The sequence below is a fragment of the Pygocentrus nattereri genome, chromosome 13, assembly GCF_015220715.1.
Source record: "Pygocentrus nattereri isolate fPygNat1 chromosome 13, fPygNat1.pri, whole genome shotgun sequence".
Classification (NCBI taxonomy): domain Eukaryota; kingdom Metazoa; phylum Chordata; class Actinopteri; order Characiformes; family Serrasalmidae; genus Pygocentrus; species Pygocentrus nattereri.
Window position 1 is genome coordinate 20,547,627 of NC_051223.1, and position 18,663 is coordinate 20,566,289.

Here is an 18,663-nt window from a genome sequence, read left to right on the forward strand (position 1 = left end):
AATCACTTACAAAAGCGCACACAGTTTTATTAGATACTTCTGTAAGCCTAAGATTTTTAGGGGTTATGGTAATTTGCAAATGCATGATGCATAAATATTATAATATATTATTGCTAGGCATGGAGAATATTTCTACCTCACATAGTTTTTTTCTGTTACCAGGCTTAAGCCAATAATGAATATTAATAGAACAGCAAGCTAAACACCTTATGTTAAAGTCAGTAAAGTCATACTCAGTGAAAAAGTCTTAGATTATATCTGAAATTAATTTAAACCATGAACATAACATTACCTTTTTATATTAATATTGCTGGCTAAATGCTTTAATTGCATTGCTATGCGTTAGTTAGACTAGTCTTGCTCACTGAGATCAGGTCAGCTGGTCACCCACTATTTTAGGGTAATTGTACCATTATAAACATTTTGCATTAGCATTATAATTATAAAAGAGTAGACCATATTAAACCATATAAATCCACTATCTTACTTCACACTGGGCATTATGCTTTTTTCCTGCCATACTCAACTCGGTTTTTGCTGCAAAAATAGCTCTATTTTTGTTTCATCTAACTGTGCAACCTGCTTCAAAAGCTCCACAGTTTATCAAACTGTGGTTTGATAAAAGCAGAGACCTTTGTTCTTGTTAGCTTTACAGATTGTGCCACATGCAAGTGATGTCTAATTGTAATTTTGGAGACTTGGAGACCGCAGCATGCAACCAGCTCCTGGAAAGAGTTTTACCTCTTGAACCATTCTCTTTCCTGTGCACTTTGGAGACAAAATACAATTACGTCCTCTTCCAGACAGGCTTAGAATAGTTGTTTGAAACTTCTTAATAGCCCTAATATTAGAGATGGACTAGGCTGCTAAATTTATGAAGGTCAGCAACACTTTGTCTGATTTCATTTGTGTATTCTGTGACATTTCTTATATTGATAGATGTCTAAGATTGCCTCATCCTGCATTTATATCCAATCAAAACCTAAAGTGATGCATGGCTTTTAAGAGCCTTTAATTGTTGTCTAATATATCTAATGATATATATTTAAACGGGTAATATTTCAGGGGGAAAGCCTATTAGCTGCTTATAAGAATTGTAAAATTTTCTACCCCACTCAAAGGTCATATCTTCAGTGATCAATTTGTTAAACAACCTTTGTTATTTAACATAAAATATTTTTTATTGCCTTTCTGGCCAAATTTTTACCAAATGTACCATTAATTCTGGAGGGCTGTGTTTCTATAGACTGGGTCATCTCTATTTCTGCATGTTCATTTGCTTTGATGACCCGGTGATAACCTTCAGACTTTAAAAGTCATTTTCCAAACCTACCTTATGTTCTTAGGAGGTCTGCTGACAAACCTAAAGTAGTGTGTGGGATGTGTATTTATTTTGGTAATAGGATGCCAGACTTAAACACTGCAGTGCACCACGCTAGCAGGAAACCTGAGGCGGAAACCCATTTTTGTCAGCAACTTCTCCCGGGTGATAAGCGTACACGATGACGTACCCGCTGAGGAGACAAGCACAGTATAATTTAGCTTTTGCTACTTTGGCAGTAAATGAAAGACTAGCTGCCTTAAGTATCCATTCACATAGGATTATGTGGGCCTGGTAAAAGGTGTAGCGATGGTAGGATGGAATTACAGTTAATCCATGAGGACTTTTTGGTCGTGCTTGAATGGCTGTACTGCAGTGTGAGTGTGTGTGGGTACAGATGAAAATAACAGCCCTCATATGCTGTCCATTCTCTTCTCTGCTTGCTCAATGTTATCCCTGCTTGCAGAGGTACAGTAACTAAAGCACTAACATGATTACAGATAGCCCAGTTTAGCTCGGATGCATTGATTTACTGCTCTTGGTTGGGCTTAACCTTGCATGTCCAGGCAGATTTGGGTTAATGAGATGTGGGTCTCATCAGAGTTCTTGCTCTTCAGGACTGTGTTTTTATGCTGGTGGTGAGTGAGTCTGAGCCAGCTAAGAACGCTCTACAGTTTTTGCTTTCTGTGAATGGCCAATGTCCTCTGGAGCAGATCAAAGGAGGTGGAAGGGCAAACAGCAGTGCCAGTCTGCTTCACCATCTGTCACCCTGCATACACCTCCCATTCACCTCCTCTTGCTTGTAGACAGACCTGCAAACCAAGCAGACAGGAAGGCTCCACTGAACATGCTCAGATGAGTATTGAGTATTCCAACAGGCAAATATTAGTGAATTAGTGAAATCTGCATCACATCATCCAGACCTGACTCAATGCCAGACACCTTGTGTGCTTCGGGGAAACTTTATAGGAATTCTTGGTAGATTTACAATAAATACAATAACACAATACAATAAATAAATGCAAAGTCAATATTTACAGTAAGTCTTGGTAAATGGGAGTAGGTGCTTCTTTTTAATTATACCTTGCCCCTCACCATATTTTGTAGTCTGAAATGCATTGTAGCAAAAGCATAAAAAGGAGCCGACTGATCTTTTCATGGGCACTGATGCACCATTGCACCTATTTAGTAAATCTCAACAGCCCCTTTTTAATGCAAAAATTTTTTGCAACAGTGCAAAATGTTAGTAAATCCACCCCAATAACTTTGGAATTGGATAAAGTGTTACATGACGGGGTACAGAGGTTCCAATCACTTGTCTTTGAGCAGACAGTCCAGTCTGCACGACTACCCAGAGGGTATGTCCCTCAAACAAGTGTCTAAGTTAAGCTTTAGCTAAAACATATGCATTGTAAGCTTACTACTTCCTCAGATGTAAAATAGATATTAAAGAGTCTGAGTTAAAAGAAACAGGCAGCATAGTGGCTGAAAGTAGAGTGAAGGTACACCAGCACACCTTTGACTTGGGCAAGGAGGTGGCATGAAAGTAAAATTTGCCAGAAATCATGACATTTACCCAACTAGGATGTAATGACATAATTTGGGAATTGGAAACAATATGCCTGATGTATAAGTATATATGTATATGTATACATTTTTGCTATTTAAGTAACTTAAAGCTGTTAACACCCCAAGCAGAGGCCCTGCCAAATATTTGTGCACACATCTGTGTACTTATAGAAATGACATATATTATTTTTTTCTTGAAAAGTTTTGCAAGAAGTTGTAAGCAGCTTCTCTTTCAGCACATTTAAAATATTAAATAGAGACTGAAAGGTGAAAACTCAGTAAAGGGATCACTAGTGCTCACAGTTTAGTACTAAGTCTCTCAGATCTGAAGAGATTACTCTCTGAAGGAATTGCTTGGCCTGGGATTCTCTGTTTGCGCGAGTTCAGATGACCTGGTTTGAGAGGCCTACAATAGCATCTTGGTTTGGAGTAACATCAATTATTTTTTTTAATTGGACTGATATCAAAGCAATGAAACTGCAGTTGATAAATTTTGCTCCTATTAGCATTTCAGTATTTTAGATTCACTTCTGCTTCTCTCTGATCTGTTTTGTTTAGTTTCTTATGGTTGAAAAAAACAGCTTACATTATACAAACCCAATAAATAACTTGATGTAATTTTTCTTCAAGACATGCATGCACAAGACATACATGGTGCCTTACTTTATGAAAAAATATTTATTTTTGAACAGCAGTACAAAGAAAGACACATTTCTTTGAAAAAGGGCTTGGGTATGGGTATGAGATTGTCTGAGAGATTTTCAAAAGCAGCTGGAGGTTGTTAGCTAAGTCAGTAAGTCACACAACTGATTACAGACGTACTATGTACAATGTTTATGCTGCTTTGATAAAATGAGAGGGACTAGTGAATGAGATCACATCTGAATAAATGTTTCTATATAATCCCCTTCAAAATCTGGGTGCTAAACTCCCAAAATATGAATTTGTGGTCAGACACTAGAATTTTTGAGAGGACAGTGTGGAGAATGTCAGTAAAACTTTTTACAGAAAAATTTATCATTGCAATAAACAAGAAATTGTTTTACTTTAATAAATAAAATGTTAACTAAAGCTTATGTAGTATTAATATAATAACTAAACATTTTCTCATGATCATGGCTCAGTTTATCAAAATTACAAAAGAGCATCTGATACTATCTAATGCGATTAAATTTATAATAATAAAATTGTGTGACATAAGCATAAAAAATGTATTTTCATGACATACAAATTTATTCTAAGACTGAGTAATTAAAAATACAGTACATCAACAATGAAATAATAATAAGTCATTGCATACATTTCTGAAAATCTATTGCTGGCACATATACATACAGGATGAAACATTTGGTCAAAAAGCAATGGCAATTGTATGTGCATACCTATGTAGGAATAGCTACATTCCTGTGGAGGAATATTTATATCAGTATCTGTGCGTTAACATGTACATGTCTGTGGAGGAGCAGTTACACATTTGTGGAGGAGCAGTTATACAGCATCTGTGCAGAAACTGTTACAAAAATTCTAATTCATATCATTTTAAATTACCAAGCCCCTTTTTTTATGCCTAACCAGAAATCAGATGGCTACCCAGCAGTATTCTTTCCACAGTTTTGGCTCTTAGCTTTGTTTGTAGAAGTAATTTCAGATATTTTACAAAATGCAATCACACCTCAACACATGGATACTCCACATATCACACTTATTCTAAAACCGTTCCATTGCCACCCCATATCATTAATGATCTTGGACATAAAAATCATAAGCAAAGCTCTATCAATTAGAATGGATTCTGTAATCTTCTTACGCTTAAGTACAGATCAGACTGGTTTCATTAAAGGGAGGCAATCCTCAGAAAATACACGAAGCCTATCTAACTTAATCCACATGTATAACAGCAAAATCTCTCCAAATGAATCAACACAAACATTTACAGTGGCATCTCTGAATAACGAAAAAATGTGTTTATTTTGCAATAAAGTCTCAGGTACAAAATCACACCACCATAAAATTAGCTTACATGCAGATGACATTTTATTATATATCACCAATCATTCACAGTCTTTTCCGTCAGTCCATATTCTGATCAGCCACTATAGAAAGATGCCTGATTACTCCATCAACTGGTCAAAAGCCAAGTTTCTGCCTCTAAGCAAATTTAACTGGGATGCCTTGGTCCTGGACATACCAGCTAAACATGCAGCTCTGCCTATTAATCATCTTAATATCTTGTTGAAGTATCTCTTCACACCTTCCCCATGCTAAGTGATTTATACAAATTCAATGTGTCTCTACTACAAGAAATCAAATACAGTTTAGAAAGATGGAATAAACTGCCCTTATCCTTAATTAGTGCAATATCCACAATTAAAATGAGGATCCTCCTTAAAATCAGTCAACTGTTTTCATCCCACCCACACACTTGTTCTCCTCTTTTAACAGTGTAATTATAATGTCCTGAAACACCAAAAGGCCCCAATCAATTTATCCACCCTCCAAAAGCCTAAACATTTGGGTCCTTTTATTACTCTTTCTGATCATATCAGCTACTTCACATTGAACATTGGACAAGTTAGACAACTCAACTGTGCTTAGACATCAGATACAGTTTAATTAAAGAAGCAGTCATTAACGATAATCCCTTAATAAGCCAAACTCTAAACAATTGTTAAAAATATGACACAGTAAGGACCAGCCCAACTGCCTGGTGGAAATCCAGTGAAATCCTCAATCACCATTTCTTTTCTTTAGCGCACATTTCTTTATGGAATAACCTCATCTTCTAATCAAAAAGGAACTGTTCATATTTTCAGCCTGGAGTCAGAGAGGAGTAACCAGCATGGGATAGATATGTCACTAATTGGAGTGATGAATCACACTTCTCCATCTGGCCATCTGTTGCCAGGAGAACGGTACTTTTCTGACTACATTGTGCCAAGTGTAAAGTTTGATGGAGGGGGGATTATCGTGTGGGTTTTTCTTAGGAGTTGGGCTCAGGAACTCTTAATGTTTCAGCAGACCAAGAGATTTTGGACAATTTCATGCTCCCAACTTTGTGGGAACAGTTTGGGTATGGCCCCTTCCTGTTCCAACAAGACTGCGTACCAGTGCAGAAAGCAAGACATGGATGAGCAAGTCTTGACCTCAACCCAATAGAACACCTTTGGGATGAATTAGAGCAGAGGCTGAGAGCCAGGGCTTGTAATCCAACATCCTCACAAATGCGCTTCTGTAAGAATGGTCCATAAACACACTCCTATGCCATGTGGAAAGCCTTCCCAGAAGAGTTATAGCTGCAAAGGGTGGAACGACATCATATTAAACCCTACGGATTAAGAATGAGATCTTACTCAATTTCATATGCATGTGAAGGCAGATGAGCGAATACTTTTGGAAACTTTGGAAATATAGTGTATCTATGCAGGAACAGTTAAATCCAGTATTCATACAGGAACAGTTACATACTGTATCTATGCAGGGGTAGTTAACTGCAGTATCTATACAGAAACAGATCCATATTTATTTTGAAACATTTACATACAGTATCTACACAGGAACAGTTACATATCTATGCAGAAACATTTACATACAGTATGTACACAGGAACAGTTACATATCTATGCAGGAACAGTTAAATATAGTATCTACTCAGGAATAGTTACATACAGTATCTGTACAGGAACAGTTGGCTCCCATTGTGAGGCTCAGAGTTAGCAGAGTGTTATAAGACATGTTTCTTTTGTCTCAGTGGGGGTATAGCTGAGGAGAGGCTGTCTCTCCTGACCATAGTATAGGGGCAAGAGGGGGTTTGAATAATGTGAACTGGAGGCACAGCCAGTCTGGTTTGGAACTGAGCTGCCTCTGAGGTAGGAGGCAAACTAGCTCGCAAAGAGAGCTCCACACACACACACACACACACACGCATGTCTATCAATCTAAACACCAGAGACACAGGCTCGATTTAGAGCTACTGTTGGCTCAAAGTCAACCGAATGAAAGGGGAAAGGGAAGAGATAAGTGTGAGTTTTCAAAGCCTCGTCTGAATGATTCTTACTGTTCAGTTTGACTCGGGAGATTGTTAGCAGAAAACGTCCCAGTGCTTTCAGTGCTTTTTGGCATTTCCCTGTTTTGCCTAATGAGTCTCAGATGAAATTCATGTACTGGAAATCCCTGATGATAATGTACCATTTTTTTCAGCCAACAAAACCATTCTGCTGTTGATGCATCAGAAGAAGATGAATCCAATGAATGAGAAAACAACTCATTTAAATGTGCGTCATTCCCTCCAAATGCAGTCATATGTATTAATGCTGACAGGAGCGAGGAGTGAGCTGAATCACAGCGCGTTCATGTATATGAATGTGTGAAGCTGTTTTGTCAGATGCCCATGCAGATGAGATGGATGATTGTCAATGATCAGAGCTTGCAGACACAATCTGTTTCTACCCAGCATTCTTGTCTGTTCAACTCAGTGACCAATTACCCAGGATTCCCTTGTTCATGCAACGGGCAGCAAGCAGAAAGCCTCCCTTTTGATGGACGATGAAACCCTAATGATCCTTTGAAGAGCTGTGTCCACAGAGAGTAGGTAGAAGGGAGTCAGCTGCACACTCATCAGAGAGGCCTCACAGCCTATGTGCTGAAAAAAGTGGTGCATTAAATTTACTTGAATCAAATGTGTACATCATTTCCACATTAATAAATATTTTGCTTTTCAGTGTACCTACTTCTGTCATTGATTTAATGAGAAAATTATGTACACATGTTTTAAAAAATCACACTTTACCTGAAATTAATTGAATTATGCGCATATTTCCAAACAATTAAAAAGCAAAAAAAAAACTTCTACATTCCCGGGCCAACATTCCTTGGCCACACCACCACCACCCCAACTCCCCCATAATATTTTTTTTTCTATTTCTTTTTCACCTCGCTGTTACTGTCACAACTCATCATTTATTAATGATCATATAGATATAAGGTGATGTGACACAATAACCACCCAACACCCTTCCAAACACTACCCCCACCTTCTCACCTTTGAGTGCTTTGAGTGAAACAAAAAATAGAAAAAACAGAAGAAGTAAAGAGAAAGGATGAAATAACAATAATAATAATGATAATAATAAGAATGACAGCAATAGCACTTAACAATGGACAAACTGGCCATACAGAACAAACACAAACACTTAACAAAACAATAAACAAAGCAGTAATGCCCCTTTCCCTTTCTTTTTTAATATGTCACCATAATGTGAGTAGTTATTAAATCCTATGTAGGGATTTTAACCCTCCCTGGAGAGACCAATCAGATCTCAATTTATTACAAAAATTGTGACCAGGTTTCCTTGAATGATTTTCTGTTATTTTTAAAATTTGCTGTGAGTCTTTCCAAGTTGCAGTGACACGTGAGGAAGTTAAGCCAATGCTTTATTGAAATTTTGGTTCTGCCCTTCCAGTTATATATATAGAATGTTTTTTGGCAATAGTAAGTGATATGAATATAAAGGATTTGAGGTGATTGGGTACTGAAAGTGAGGGACGGTCATTAAGTAACGCTACAATGGGACATAAAGGGATGACAAGGCCCAAAATCTCTGATAGCCTGTCCATGACCTCTGACCAAAACTGCTGGATAACTGCTGGACAATTCCAGAAAGCATGATAATAGTGTTGAAGCTGGACAATGTTGGCATTTATCACTGTGACCGAATCCCATACAGTGTAGGTTAGAGGCTGTAATATATGTTCTGTGAAGGGTTTTATATTGAATTAGCTAGAGTTTTGAATTCCTGGACATAGAGATGTCACTGCATATTGTTTATTTATTTATTTTTTAATTTATTGATCCAACACAATGTATGAAATTGGCTAAACTAAATCTGCTATTACATTTTCAACTCAATTAAAGGTCATTGAAGTAGATTTACTATTTATTTAACTTATGTCAGTCTAATTTATGTTCCTAGAGTTTAAAAGTGGTCACTATAGTGTCCAGTCAGTTTATAACCATAACTACAGTTTAGAACCAGAAAGTAAAAGTAGATCTACAGGACCAAGCTTGGTGACCACTGTTGTAGAGAATGTGTTAACCTATTTTCAGTTGGAAAATCCACAAAACATTTGACCAAGAATATTCAAACTGTTGTGTACAACTGTGTATACATATACATATATATATATATATATATATATATATATATATATATATATATATATATATATATATATATTTATATATATATATATAAATAATATCTATATAATTCGCTATTATTTTTGCCTACATGGCAAGAAAAAGAATAAAGAATATAGCAGAAAAACACACTTTTAAACCTTAGCAGTACAGAGATTTCAAGGTGAAGCTGCATCTTTGCTTGGGTAGGTGTGGTAGTGTACTGTGAGATGGTTAATTCAGCTCCCCTAGCATGTAATGTAAACCCACTAGGGAGCCGACTCTGACTGTACAACCGAGTTTGGTGGCTGAGTTAATCACTCAGAAATCTTCCATGTGTCTAGAGTCACCCACACAAACATACTGTAATTAGTTTTCTGGATATTTTTAGATTCTAGCTGTAGAGTTACTGCTGAAAACAAATTAATGCATAATTTAGAAAGCCCATTTCCACCCAGCATGCAGTCGTGTTATATATAAAAGTGTGTGCCTTCAGATGTCTTGAAAGTGATGGAGAAAATAAGCATGTGCACACTGTGGAGTTTATATATAAACCATAGCCTGTGGCTTGTATGGACTTTTTTTTAACAGCAGTATAATTGGGATACTAATGTGCTGAAGCATAAACAAACAGTATTGGTATGAATCGCACTAGGGGTGGGCAATGTGATTATTCATGTTTTTGTCAATAAATGATGTCACAGTATGCTGTTGTGAGTATACTGTGGAAATCATCTGTATATAGAATCAGTGTGTTTCTGAAATCCGTACTGTGATGTATTTCTGCATAAAACACAGTATCACAGAGGGTCTCTGAGCTAGCTGGGAATTTTAGCTCAGTTTAGTTGATGATGGGTAGGGGCAGTGGGATGTATGAACACATTAATGCTAAATATTGCATTATCTGTTTTGTTTCATGTCCCCCCACCCCCCATCCCTGCCCGGACTAGCCAAAAATCGAAAGATGTGGGCAAAGTTTTTGACTTTTAAATGACATAATGTGATAATGTGATGAATTTTGCTTAATACAACAACTGGGTACTTTTACATTCACTGTCCTTCTTATCAGCTCCACGTACCACAATTACAGAGTGTAGTCCATCTGTTTCTCTGCATACTTTCTTATTCCCTTCTCAAGCTGTTCTACAATGGTCAGGATCCCCATGGACCCTCACAGAGCAGGTACTATTTGGGTGGTGGATCATATTTATCACTGCAGTAACACTGATGGTGTGTTAGTGTGTGTTGTGCTTGTACAAGTAGATTAGACATCAGTGCTGCTGAAGTATTTTTGTTTGACAGCTACAGAAAATGAGTCTTTCATTACAGAATGAAAAACCCTTAGTCTATATTATGAAACACTTGACACTTGAAATGTGGTGCTTAAAGAAAAGAGCCAAAACAACTTGAAGGGATTAGTTACTCTGTAGTTTTTATAGCAAGTATGCAAGCTAAAGAGCTAACCCAGTTGAAAGTGTAGTAAGTTTTAAAGGAATGTGATCTCTAGTTTACTTAAACTTCAGTTGTATTAGCCAACAACTTCAGCTAAATTAGCTATTGTTTTAGCTAGCACATTTACTCAAACTACATGCTAACAAACCATTTCAAGTTTTACTTCTTTTCTTCAAAGACAGCATGTAGTGCTTTGTCCATCCGACTGCAGGTTATAATTATAAGACTTGTTATTTGAAACCATATCAAACCTGATGTCACTCTGAGCTGCTGGAGAACAGCATCAATTATGACTGCACATGACTGTATGCAAAGTCACAGAGTTAAGGTTACCTTGATTTACTGCTTTGATGTTAGTGGTTCTGATTTCATCATTTTTGTTCAGTTGTATTCTCAACCTGAAATTTCACACATCTGAGTCAAGTCTCGAGACATAGACTTGACTGTAAAGGAGCAGAGAAAGTATGGTGGTGAGTTTGGGTGAATGGGACGGGCACAGGAATATTTTTTCTAATGCAATTTCAAAATGACCTTAGATTTATGAAAGGACTTTGATAAAGCACATATCTCATGGTATCTTGATCTCAGGTCTATTACAAACTTATTTTTAGATTTTTAGATTTTGAAACATTTATGACAGAAAAATTGTAGAACCAAAAAGTTAATAAGAAAAATAACTCCAATCTAGACCTGCTGCTTAAAAATCACTACTTAATGAAGTATCGTATTACAAAGTCTTAAAATGTTTACACTGGGTATGTTACGTGGCTGATCAAGACAAATTGTAAACAAACTACAAATCTATCAGCAAATGGTTTTGGAGATCTATGTACACATTTCAGGTGTCTAACACATGTATACTTCCTTTTGCCTAGCAACATCTTTATAAAAATTGGATAATGGGTCATACAGCTCAACTGATGGAGTAATGGATCCTCATCTGTGTTTGTCCAGTTTAACTGAGTTCTGATGATAGGCAGAAGGCTTAACTGTAGAATTTAAGGTAGAACATCAGCATGATGCGACGTGTCAAAAGTAGAAACAGGACATCTGACAAACACTGAGCTCTGCCATGGCATCTGGTGTAAACAGCTCTCTTGATTACAGTGATTTTAGTTTTCTCATTTTGTCACTTGCTGTCAAGTTTTGTGGTAGTTCTTTTTGACTCCATACTTGTAACTAGTAATGTGTTTTTCTGGAAGAAAACGAAGAGTGATTGTGCGACTCAGGTTCACTAGATGGTTGCTATAGTACCCCAAGCAGTTGCTAGGGTGTTTGCTAAGAGGTTGCTATGGTATCCTCTGTGGTTGTTAGGGTATTGCTGTGTATTTGGTAAGGGATTTTTAGGCAGATGCTATAGTATTCCAGGTGATTGCTAGTGGGTTGCTAGGTTGTTGGGATGGTTAATAGGAAGTTGCTAGTGGACTCCATTGTCATATAACCAAGATGCACAAGCCCCTCTCATTCCTATGGAAAAAAAATGTTATTTACCAATAATTTTGTGAAAGTCATACATGCGATAAAAAAGCTGTATACACTGTTAGAAATAAAGGTACCATGCAGGTATGTGAATCATTCATCAAGGTACAAACAGTGTAAACGTTCCCTCAAAGGTACAACAGTGGTTTTAAGTTCCAATTGTATGCCTTAGATAAGTTTTTGCTAGTGGAAAAGTTGATATTTGTATCTTTTTATAAACTAATTTTTTAAAACAGAACCATGTAATAAAAAGCCTGGAGGCGAGACAGGGCGTGCAGAGTCAATACAACATAGAAAATATAATTTCAGTGGATTCTGGTTCAGTTATTTTCCCTGAATAAAGGTACAGCGATGTACCCCTGGGGGTACCACCCCAGTGACAAGAAGGGTACTGCCCCAGTGACCGTGTTGTACCTTCTTTTTCTGAGAGTGTACAAGCGATTCCCAATCAGACTGGACATTCTGGAGTCAGAACAGTGTCCGTATCTGTGGGATGAGTTAGCAGATAAAAGTTTGAGAAATGAAGAAGAATAAGAATATATCATTACATAACAACAGTGTAATGACTGTTACTTTTGAATGTCTTTTGCCATTGCTGTTGATTGCTATATTATATTCTTGTTGATGACAACATATACAATATGTTTAATTTTCATAGTGTTTCTTCTTACAGCACAACTGAATATCTGCTGGGCTGCATGATTCATTAATAATTTCAAGTTTCTTTACTCAACTAATCACAATGACCATTCTTGAATTAATTAGGTGGCCCTCCAGCATTGTTACTATTAATAAAGAGACAGCGAGTCAGTGTGTGTGTGTGTGTGTGTGTGTCTGTGTGTGCGCACGTGTGTGTATGTGTGCACGCTTGTATGTTCTACTAGATAACGAGGTGGAGTCAGCATGTGTGGGTTGGTGGGGGAGATTGAGGCTGTGTGTGTTGGGAAGAAGGCAGATTCAGAGAGAGAGAAAGAGAGAGTGAGAGTGAGAGAGATCTGGTTAAGCGAGTTCTGCAGTCAGTAAGCTGCTGTGATGTTTCCCACATGTGCTAGTGAGAGGCAGCCAGCAGCACTCTCTCTCTCTCTCTCTCTCTCTCTCTCTCTCTCTCTCTCTCACACTCTGCCCAGAGACACCAAGCCTTTTCTTTTCATTCTGGAATATTTATGAGGGTGTTGTGCTGGGGTCAATCATACAGCCTTTTTTTTTATAAGTGTATCTCTAAATGTTTTTTACATATGGCGCTATGCTCTGGGGGACACTTGTTCTAAAGCAGGGACTCATATGAAGCTCATAGATCCACTGCACTGCAGACATGGACGCTCATTTACTGCACAAAAGAGAAATAGAGAGACAAGAAATTTTGAACACCCACAGTCCAAAGAGCAAAAACCGCAATTCAAAATGCTTGTTTTGTAGGCAATACAAGACGGCATTTATGTTCAATAGACATATTTCTGTTGTTATGTAACCAAGTTAATTATGTATTATTATTATTATGGATGATATATTAACTGTAGTATGTAATTTTGTTTAACTAAAACAAAGCTTTTTAAACTGGACACAACCTTAGAGTGAGTTCAGGTAATTAAAAACATGAGGTATATTGGAACAGTTATTATTTCATGGTCTATTGTGTGTCATTTACAGGCTTGGGATGTCATGGAATGCAAATATTCAGAATACAGATATGAATACAGATATGAGCTATCTGTGCTCAGCCCACATTACATTTTATAAGCAGTAGGAAACCTTTGTTACTGCAGTGGTCTATAAAGATAGAAATAAATGACATTTGTGGATGATGCATCTGAAAAAAGGCCTTAATTAGTGCCGGAATGGGTGATTGGGAGAGTCTGGAGAATTCCAGGTGGGCCACTTGCTGTTAGCTAATAAACTCAAGCATATAAGCACAACAACGTTTAAACTATATTACATTCAAGTGTATGTCTGTAGTAATTTAAGGGTTAAACCAGCAGCCCCTGCCTCAAGTAATACAGCTCCAAGTTGCTGATTGTAACTGAGACTAATAAAAATGTTTCCATTCCACCTTAAATGATGTAGCAGTTTATGTTCAGATGCCTGAACGAACGATAGCGAGGATTTTTTAAGGTGGAGCAGAACATTTGAATAAGCTGACTTCAACCTCAAGAGATTAGCGTCACTGTGTGAATCTGACCACAGTATTATCCACTCTGCTGCTGGCTGATACAACAGACAACTCTGCTGAGTTTTTGCTTCAATCCTTCAGTTTGTTATCAGCTCACCACTATCTGAATTTTTAAGCTCCAGTTGCATTAAAAGATTAAGTTCTTCCTTTTTCTTCCCATCCAAAGCCAAAAACAAATGTAAAAACATCATTGTTTTCAGTGTTGGTTGTATTTGTATGAATTCAGATTTCCGATTGGTTGCTCTTTTTTCAGTAGCAGGGTAGCAGTGTTATATGTATGTAGTGTATATGTAGTGTATAGAATATGTAGTGATAACCGCACTGATAACATACGTGCATATAGTTTGGGGTGGGCTGATCTTCATTGTAGCTCCTGTTTGAAAACAAATCCCACTCTGGCCCTGGACTTACTTAAATGAATGATCTGATCTGGTGTTCAGCATTGACTGTTTTTCTTTGTTGAGATTCCAACAAATGTCCATCTCAAATCTCAAAGGTAACCTGTTTGGTGCTCTCAACAAGTGGATTTTTGTGGATGACGCCTGCAGTTCTAGTATAAACCATCATGTGTATGCGCGGTTTCAGGAATGTGTGCCTCTGACCCTCAATAACAATATATTCTTTTAGAAATTTGACTTAGCGATGATTTTTGTACTCTTTTACTTTGAGTACACTTAGGAGCATTTACATTTATACTTTTACTTGACTGAAAATGTAAGTGATACTTCAGCTTTTACTTGAGTATTTTTCACTAGATTGCCAGTACTTTTCCCTAAATAAGGAACTTGTGTACTTCTGCCATCTCTGTTTGTGGGCGGAGCCTAGAAAGGCACGCTACCTGTTTTTTTCTCTATCATTCTGCTGTCTGGTTGCTAAGAAACAATTGTGGCTTTACTGTAAGGGTCCAGGACCACTATTGTGATGGAAAAAAATGCCAAAATTAAAAACACATATGAGAAACAATGTTAAGGGTTTTTTTGTTTTTCTCTTTTTACTTTGCAAAATTGCAAAATAAAATCAATAGAACACTCAAGGTTATATCACACAGCTACGATGATTTACAACCAAATGACAGCTGTGAGGTTTACAACATGAATCACTTCCTCTTCTAATGCTTTAGTGCAGCATGTGAGAAAGGGCAGTGATGAGTGTTTCCATGTTGTGTCTGCAGGATCATCGAAGGCTCAAGCTCCAGCGCTGAAGAGGTGCTGCCTCCCACCATTCAGAAACTGATGAAGGGATACAACAAGTACCTGAGGCCTTTCTTCGGCAGTATGGAAGCCAAGCTCTTACGTTTACCCACACAATTAAGCAACATAAGTGGATCTTTAAAGTTTTATTTTCTCTAAAGGCTGTGTTAGTATTAAGTGCACAAGCAGACAGAATACAGAATTGGTTTTGCTTAGTGGAAGTGCCTCGGGCATGAGCTAATGTAGTCCACTATAGTAATGCATGTGCATGAGTTTTCTTTCCATGAATTCACTTCAGCCTGCCTTTAATTCTGCTGCTCTTTGTTATGCTATGCATTTGTATGGCTCTACTGCAGATGGCCCTGTGACTGTTGGAATGAGTTTGGACATTGCCAGCATAGACACTATATCTGAGATCAACATGGTGAGATACTAAGTTGCAAAATATCCTGTAGAACAAAGTCCTATAGAAGGACTGTATATAGTACAGTACGTATATACAGTAGCTATATTCAGTATACACAAATGTATACTGTATCTAGCTATAAGTACCTAAAAGTATGTTTCAGTTTTGTGCAAGTACATATGTTTTAATGTTTGGCTGTGATACATTGAAGGGTTTCATTCCAAAATACTGTATATCTATTTGTAACAATTTGGGGTATAACAAGTTTTTGAGAAGAAAAGTGACTTATTTTTATTTCTCTAACTGAATAATATAATTCATAATATAGGATTCATATTTTTTGTATGTTTATTTATATATAATTGTATGTGTAATGTTTACATTTATATTGAAATTTTGCAAAATGTAACAAAACATGCAATGGGTGGTTTTTCTTTCTGTTTTCATTATATTTAAAACGTAAAAAAAAATCCCCTCTTCCTCTTATGAACACAAACATGGCACTATTTAAGTGCAGAACCCACATTTAGGACAGAATTTCTTCACCTCCTTAAATGAGCTACAAGTTCAAAGTAATTCATATTGGGCTTAACTCCAACTTCCAAGGATCAAGATAATGCTTAAATCTAAAGGGCTAGTGTCATAGAAAACTTATATCAGTCTTAAAGGCAGAGTAATAAAAATAGGCTATTTAATTATAACAGATGAATAGAGGTGGAAAAATGATCATGTAATAATGAATAATGGATATCTTTAGTACAAAAACCACATAAATTTAAAAATGGAGATAAAAAGGACAAAATAAAATACAAGAATGATGTAGTGTATGGGCCCTTTATGTATGTATACTTAACTATATACACATATGTGTATATATGCATATATATTATATATATAATATATATATATATATATATATATATATATATATATATATATATATATATATACAACACTAATGTAAAGATATATATGTGTATGTTCTGGGTCCCTTTCAGGACTACACAGCCACTATCTTCTTGCGGCAGCGGTGGACAGATGAGCGCCTGTGCTTCGAAGGCAATAAGAGTCTAAGTTTGGATGGCAGGCTTGTGGAGCTCCTCTGGGTGCCTGACACATTCATTGTGGACTCCAAGAAATCCTTCCTGCATGACATCACTGTAGAGAACAGACTGATCAGGATATTCCCCAACGGAACGGTGCTCTACGCCCTCAGGTCCTCACATGTCTCTCACTGTCTCTCAGTCTGTCACTCACACCCTGCTATTGTTGTTGTATTAAACATGAGTAAGGAAGAGGAGGGGGATAAAAGAGAAAGAGAAGATGTATTGTGAGGAGGGCATGGAGGGAGGGCAAGTTGGACAGGGAGAGAGTGAGGATGAGTACTGTTTAGAAAGGCAGTGAGGTAGGATGAGAAGAGGAGAGAAGAGGGCAGGGCAGAGCATGTGCTCACTGAGCAGCTGGCATGCAAGATTAAGCTGGAAAGTGCCGTTACAGCGGATTGACTGTCATAGAGCTGATTGCCAACATAGCACTCACAGTGACATTCTGTCTCTCTCCTTCTACCTCATTCTATTTTCTCTCTCTCTCTCTCTCTCTCTCTCTCTCTCTCTCTCTCTTTCCCTGTATCTACATTTTCTTGCTCTGTCTTACTCTCTCACTTTTCATCTTTCTCTCTCTCACTGTCTGTCTCACTTTTTCTCTCTTTGTCCCCTCTCTCTCACTCTCTTGATCTCTATCTCACTCATTCTTTTTTTCTTTCTTTCTGTTTCTGCCTGTCTTTTTATTTCCGCATCTTCCTCACCATCATCTCTCCCTCTCTACCTTTTCTCTCTCTCTTCTTTCTCTCCCTTGTCTCCTCTTTCTATCTCTCTCTGTCTCTCCCTTCTTTCTCTCTCTTTCTCACTTTCTTCCTATGTAATTTTAAAAATCTGTTTGTCTCTTCCTCTTTGTACCCCTTTCTCCTTCTCCTACTCTTTCATTTTCTGTCTGTGTGTCTCTGTTCTGTTTCTCTCTCTCTCTCTCTCTCTCTCTCTCTCTCTCTCTCTCTCTCTCTCTCTCTCTCTCTCTCTCTACAGAATCACAACCACAGTGGCCTGCAGTATGGACCTCACTAAGTACCCCATGGACAAACAAACCTGCACACTACAGCTGGAGAGCTGTAAGCCTCACATATGAAATATTTATCCGCACACCGCCAGGCAGCGTTTCTGTAACTTGCACTGCTTTATGGAGGAAAGAATGAATTTTTACATTGAAAGCAATGTATTCCTTTACATTAGATATTAATATGAATCCCCCTTGTAGAACATAATGAATTAACCATTACAATAATCTAAAGGGAGAAGATTCTCCAGACACTAATTATAAATGTTTTTTTTCTGGCAGAGAACTGTGGGAGTGTGTAATCTAGAACAAAAATATATTTATCCTGTTAATTTATACTGCTCTGCTTGCAGTAGATGTTTGGTCTTTGAAAATGTTGGGTTTTTTCACTCCTTTTTTTAGACAAGGCTCTGGGGTTTTTCACTGTACTTTCATGCCAGTACTATCTCCTCTATCTCCTGCAGCGAATACATATTGATTCACTACTAGTTTGGTAAAGAATGATATACACATTCATCACATACAGATTTTTGCACTGGAACTAGCAGAAAAAAGTGCAGCATGTGCTCCACTGTAGGATGCATAAAACAGTTCAAAAGTTTAGAAGGTTCACTGGAAAGCACTTTATGCACCTGAAATAGTTATAATTCATATCCACATAGTAATTTTCCAACCTCTCTTTATCCCACAAAATTTAACAGGCTGTTTATGTTACTTAGCCTTTGAGGCTGATATATGTAAATTGCCTTGTTCTGATTGGCTGCTCTGTATTGTGTCTCATTCAATAAGCAATTTTGG

General features: G+C 37.3%; 1 protein-coding gene across 2 annotated transcripts in view; it reads left to right on the forward strand.

Moving 5' to 3' along the window:
- The window catches only part of gabrz (gamma-aminobutyric acid type A receptor subunit zeta), a 39,263-nt gene that overhangs the window by 9,330 nt on the left and 11,270 nt on the right, over window positions 1-18,663 (forward strand). For both annotated transcript variants that reach the window (XM_017695957.2, XM_017695956.2), the window contains exons 3-6: window positions 15,335-15,435; window positions 15,710-15,777; window positions 16,758-16,975; window positions 17,838-17,920. In XM_017695957.2, coding sequence (XP_017551446.1) covers window positions 15,335-15,435; window positions 15,710-15,777; window positions 16,758-16,975; window positions 17,838-17,920 — 470 coding nt within the window. The remainder of the gene's footprint in view (window positions 1-15,334; window positions 15,436-15,709; window positions 15,778-16,757; window positions 16,976-17,837; window positions 17,921-18,663) is intronic.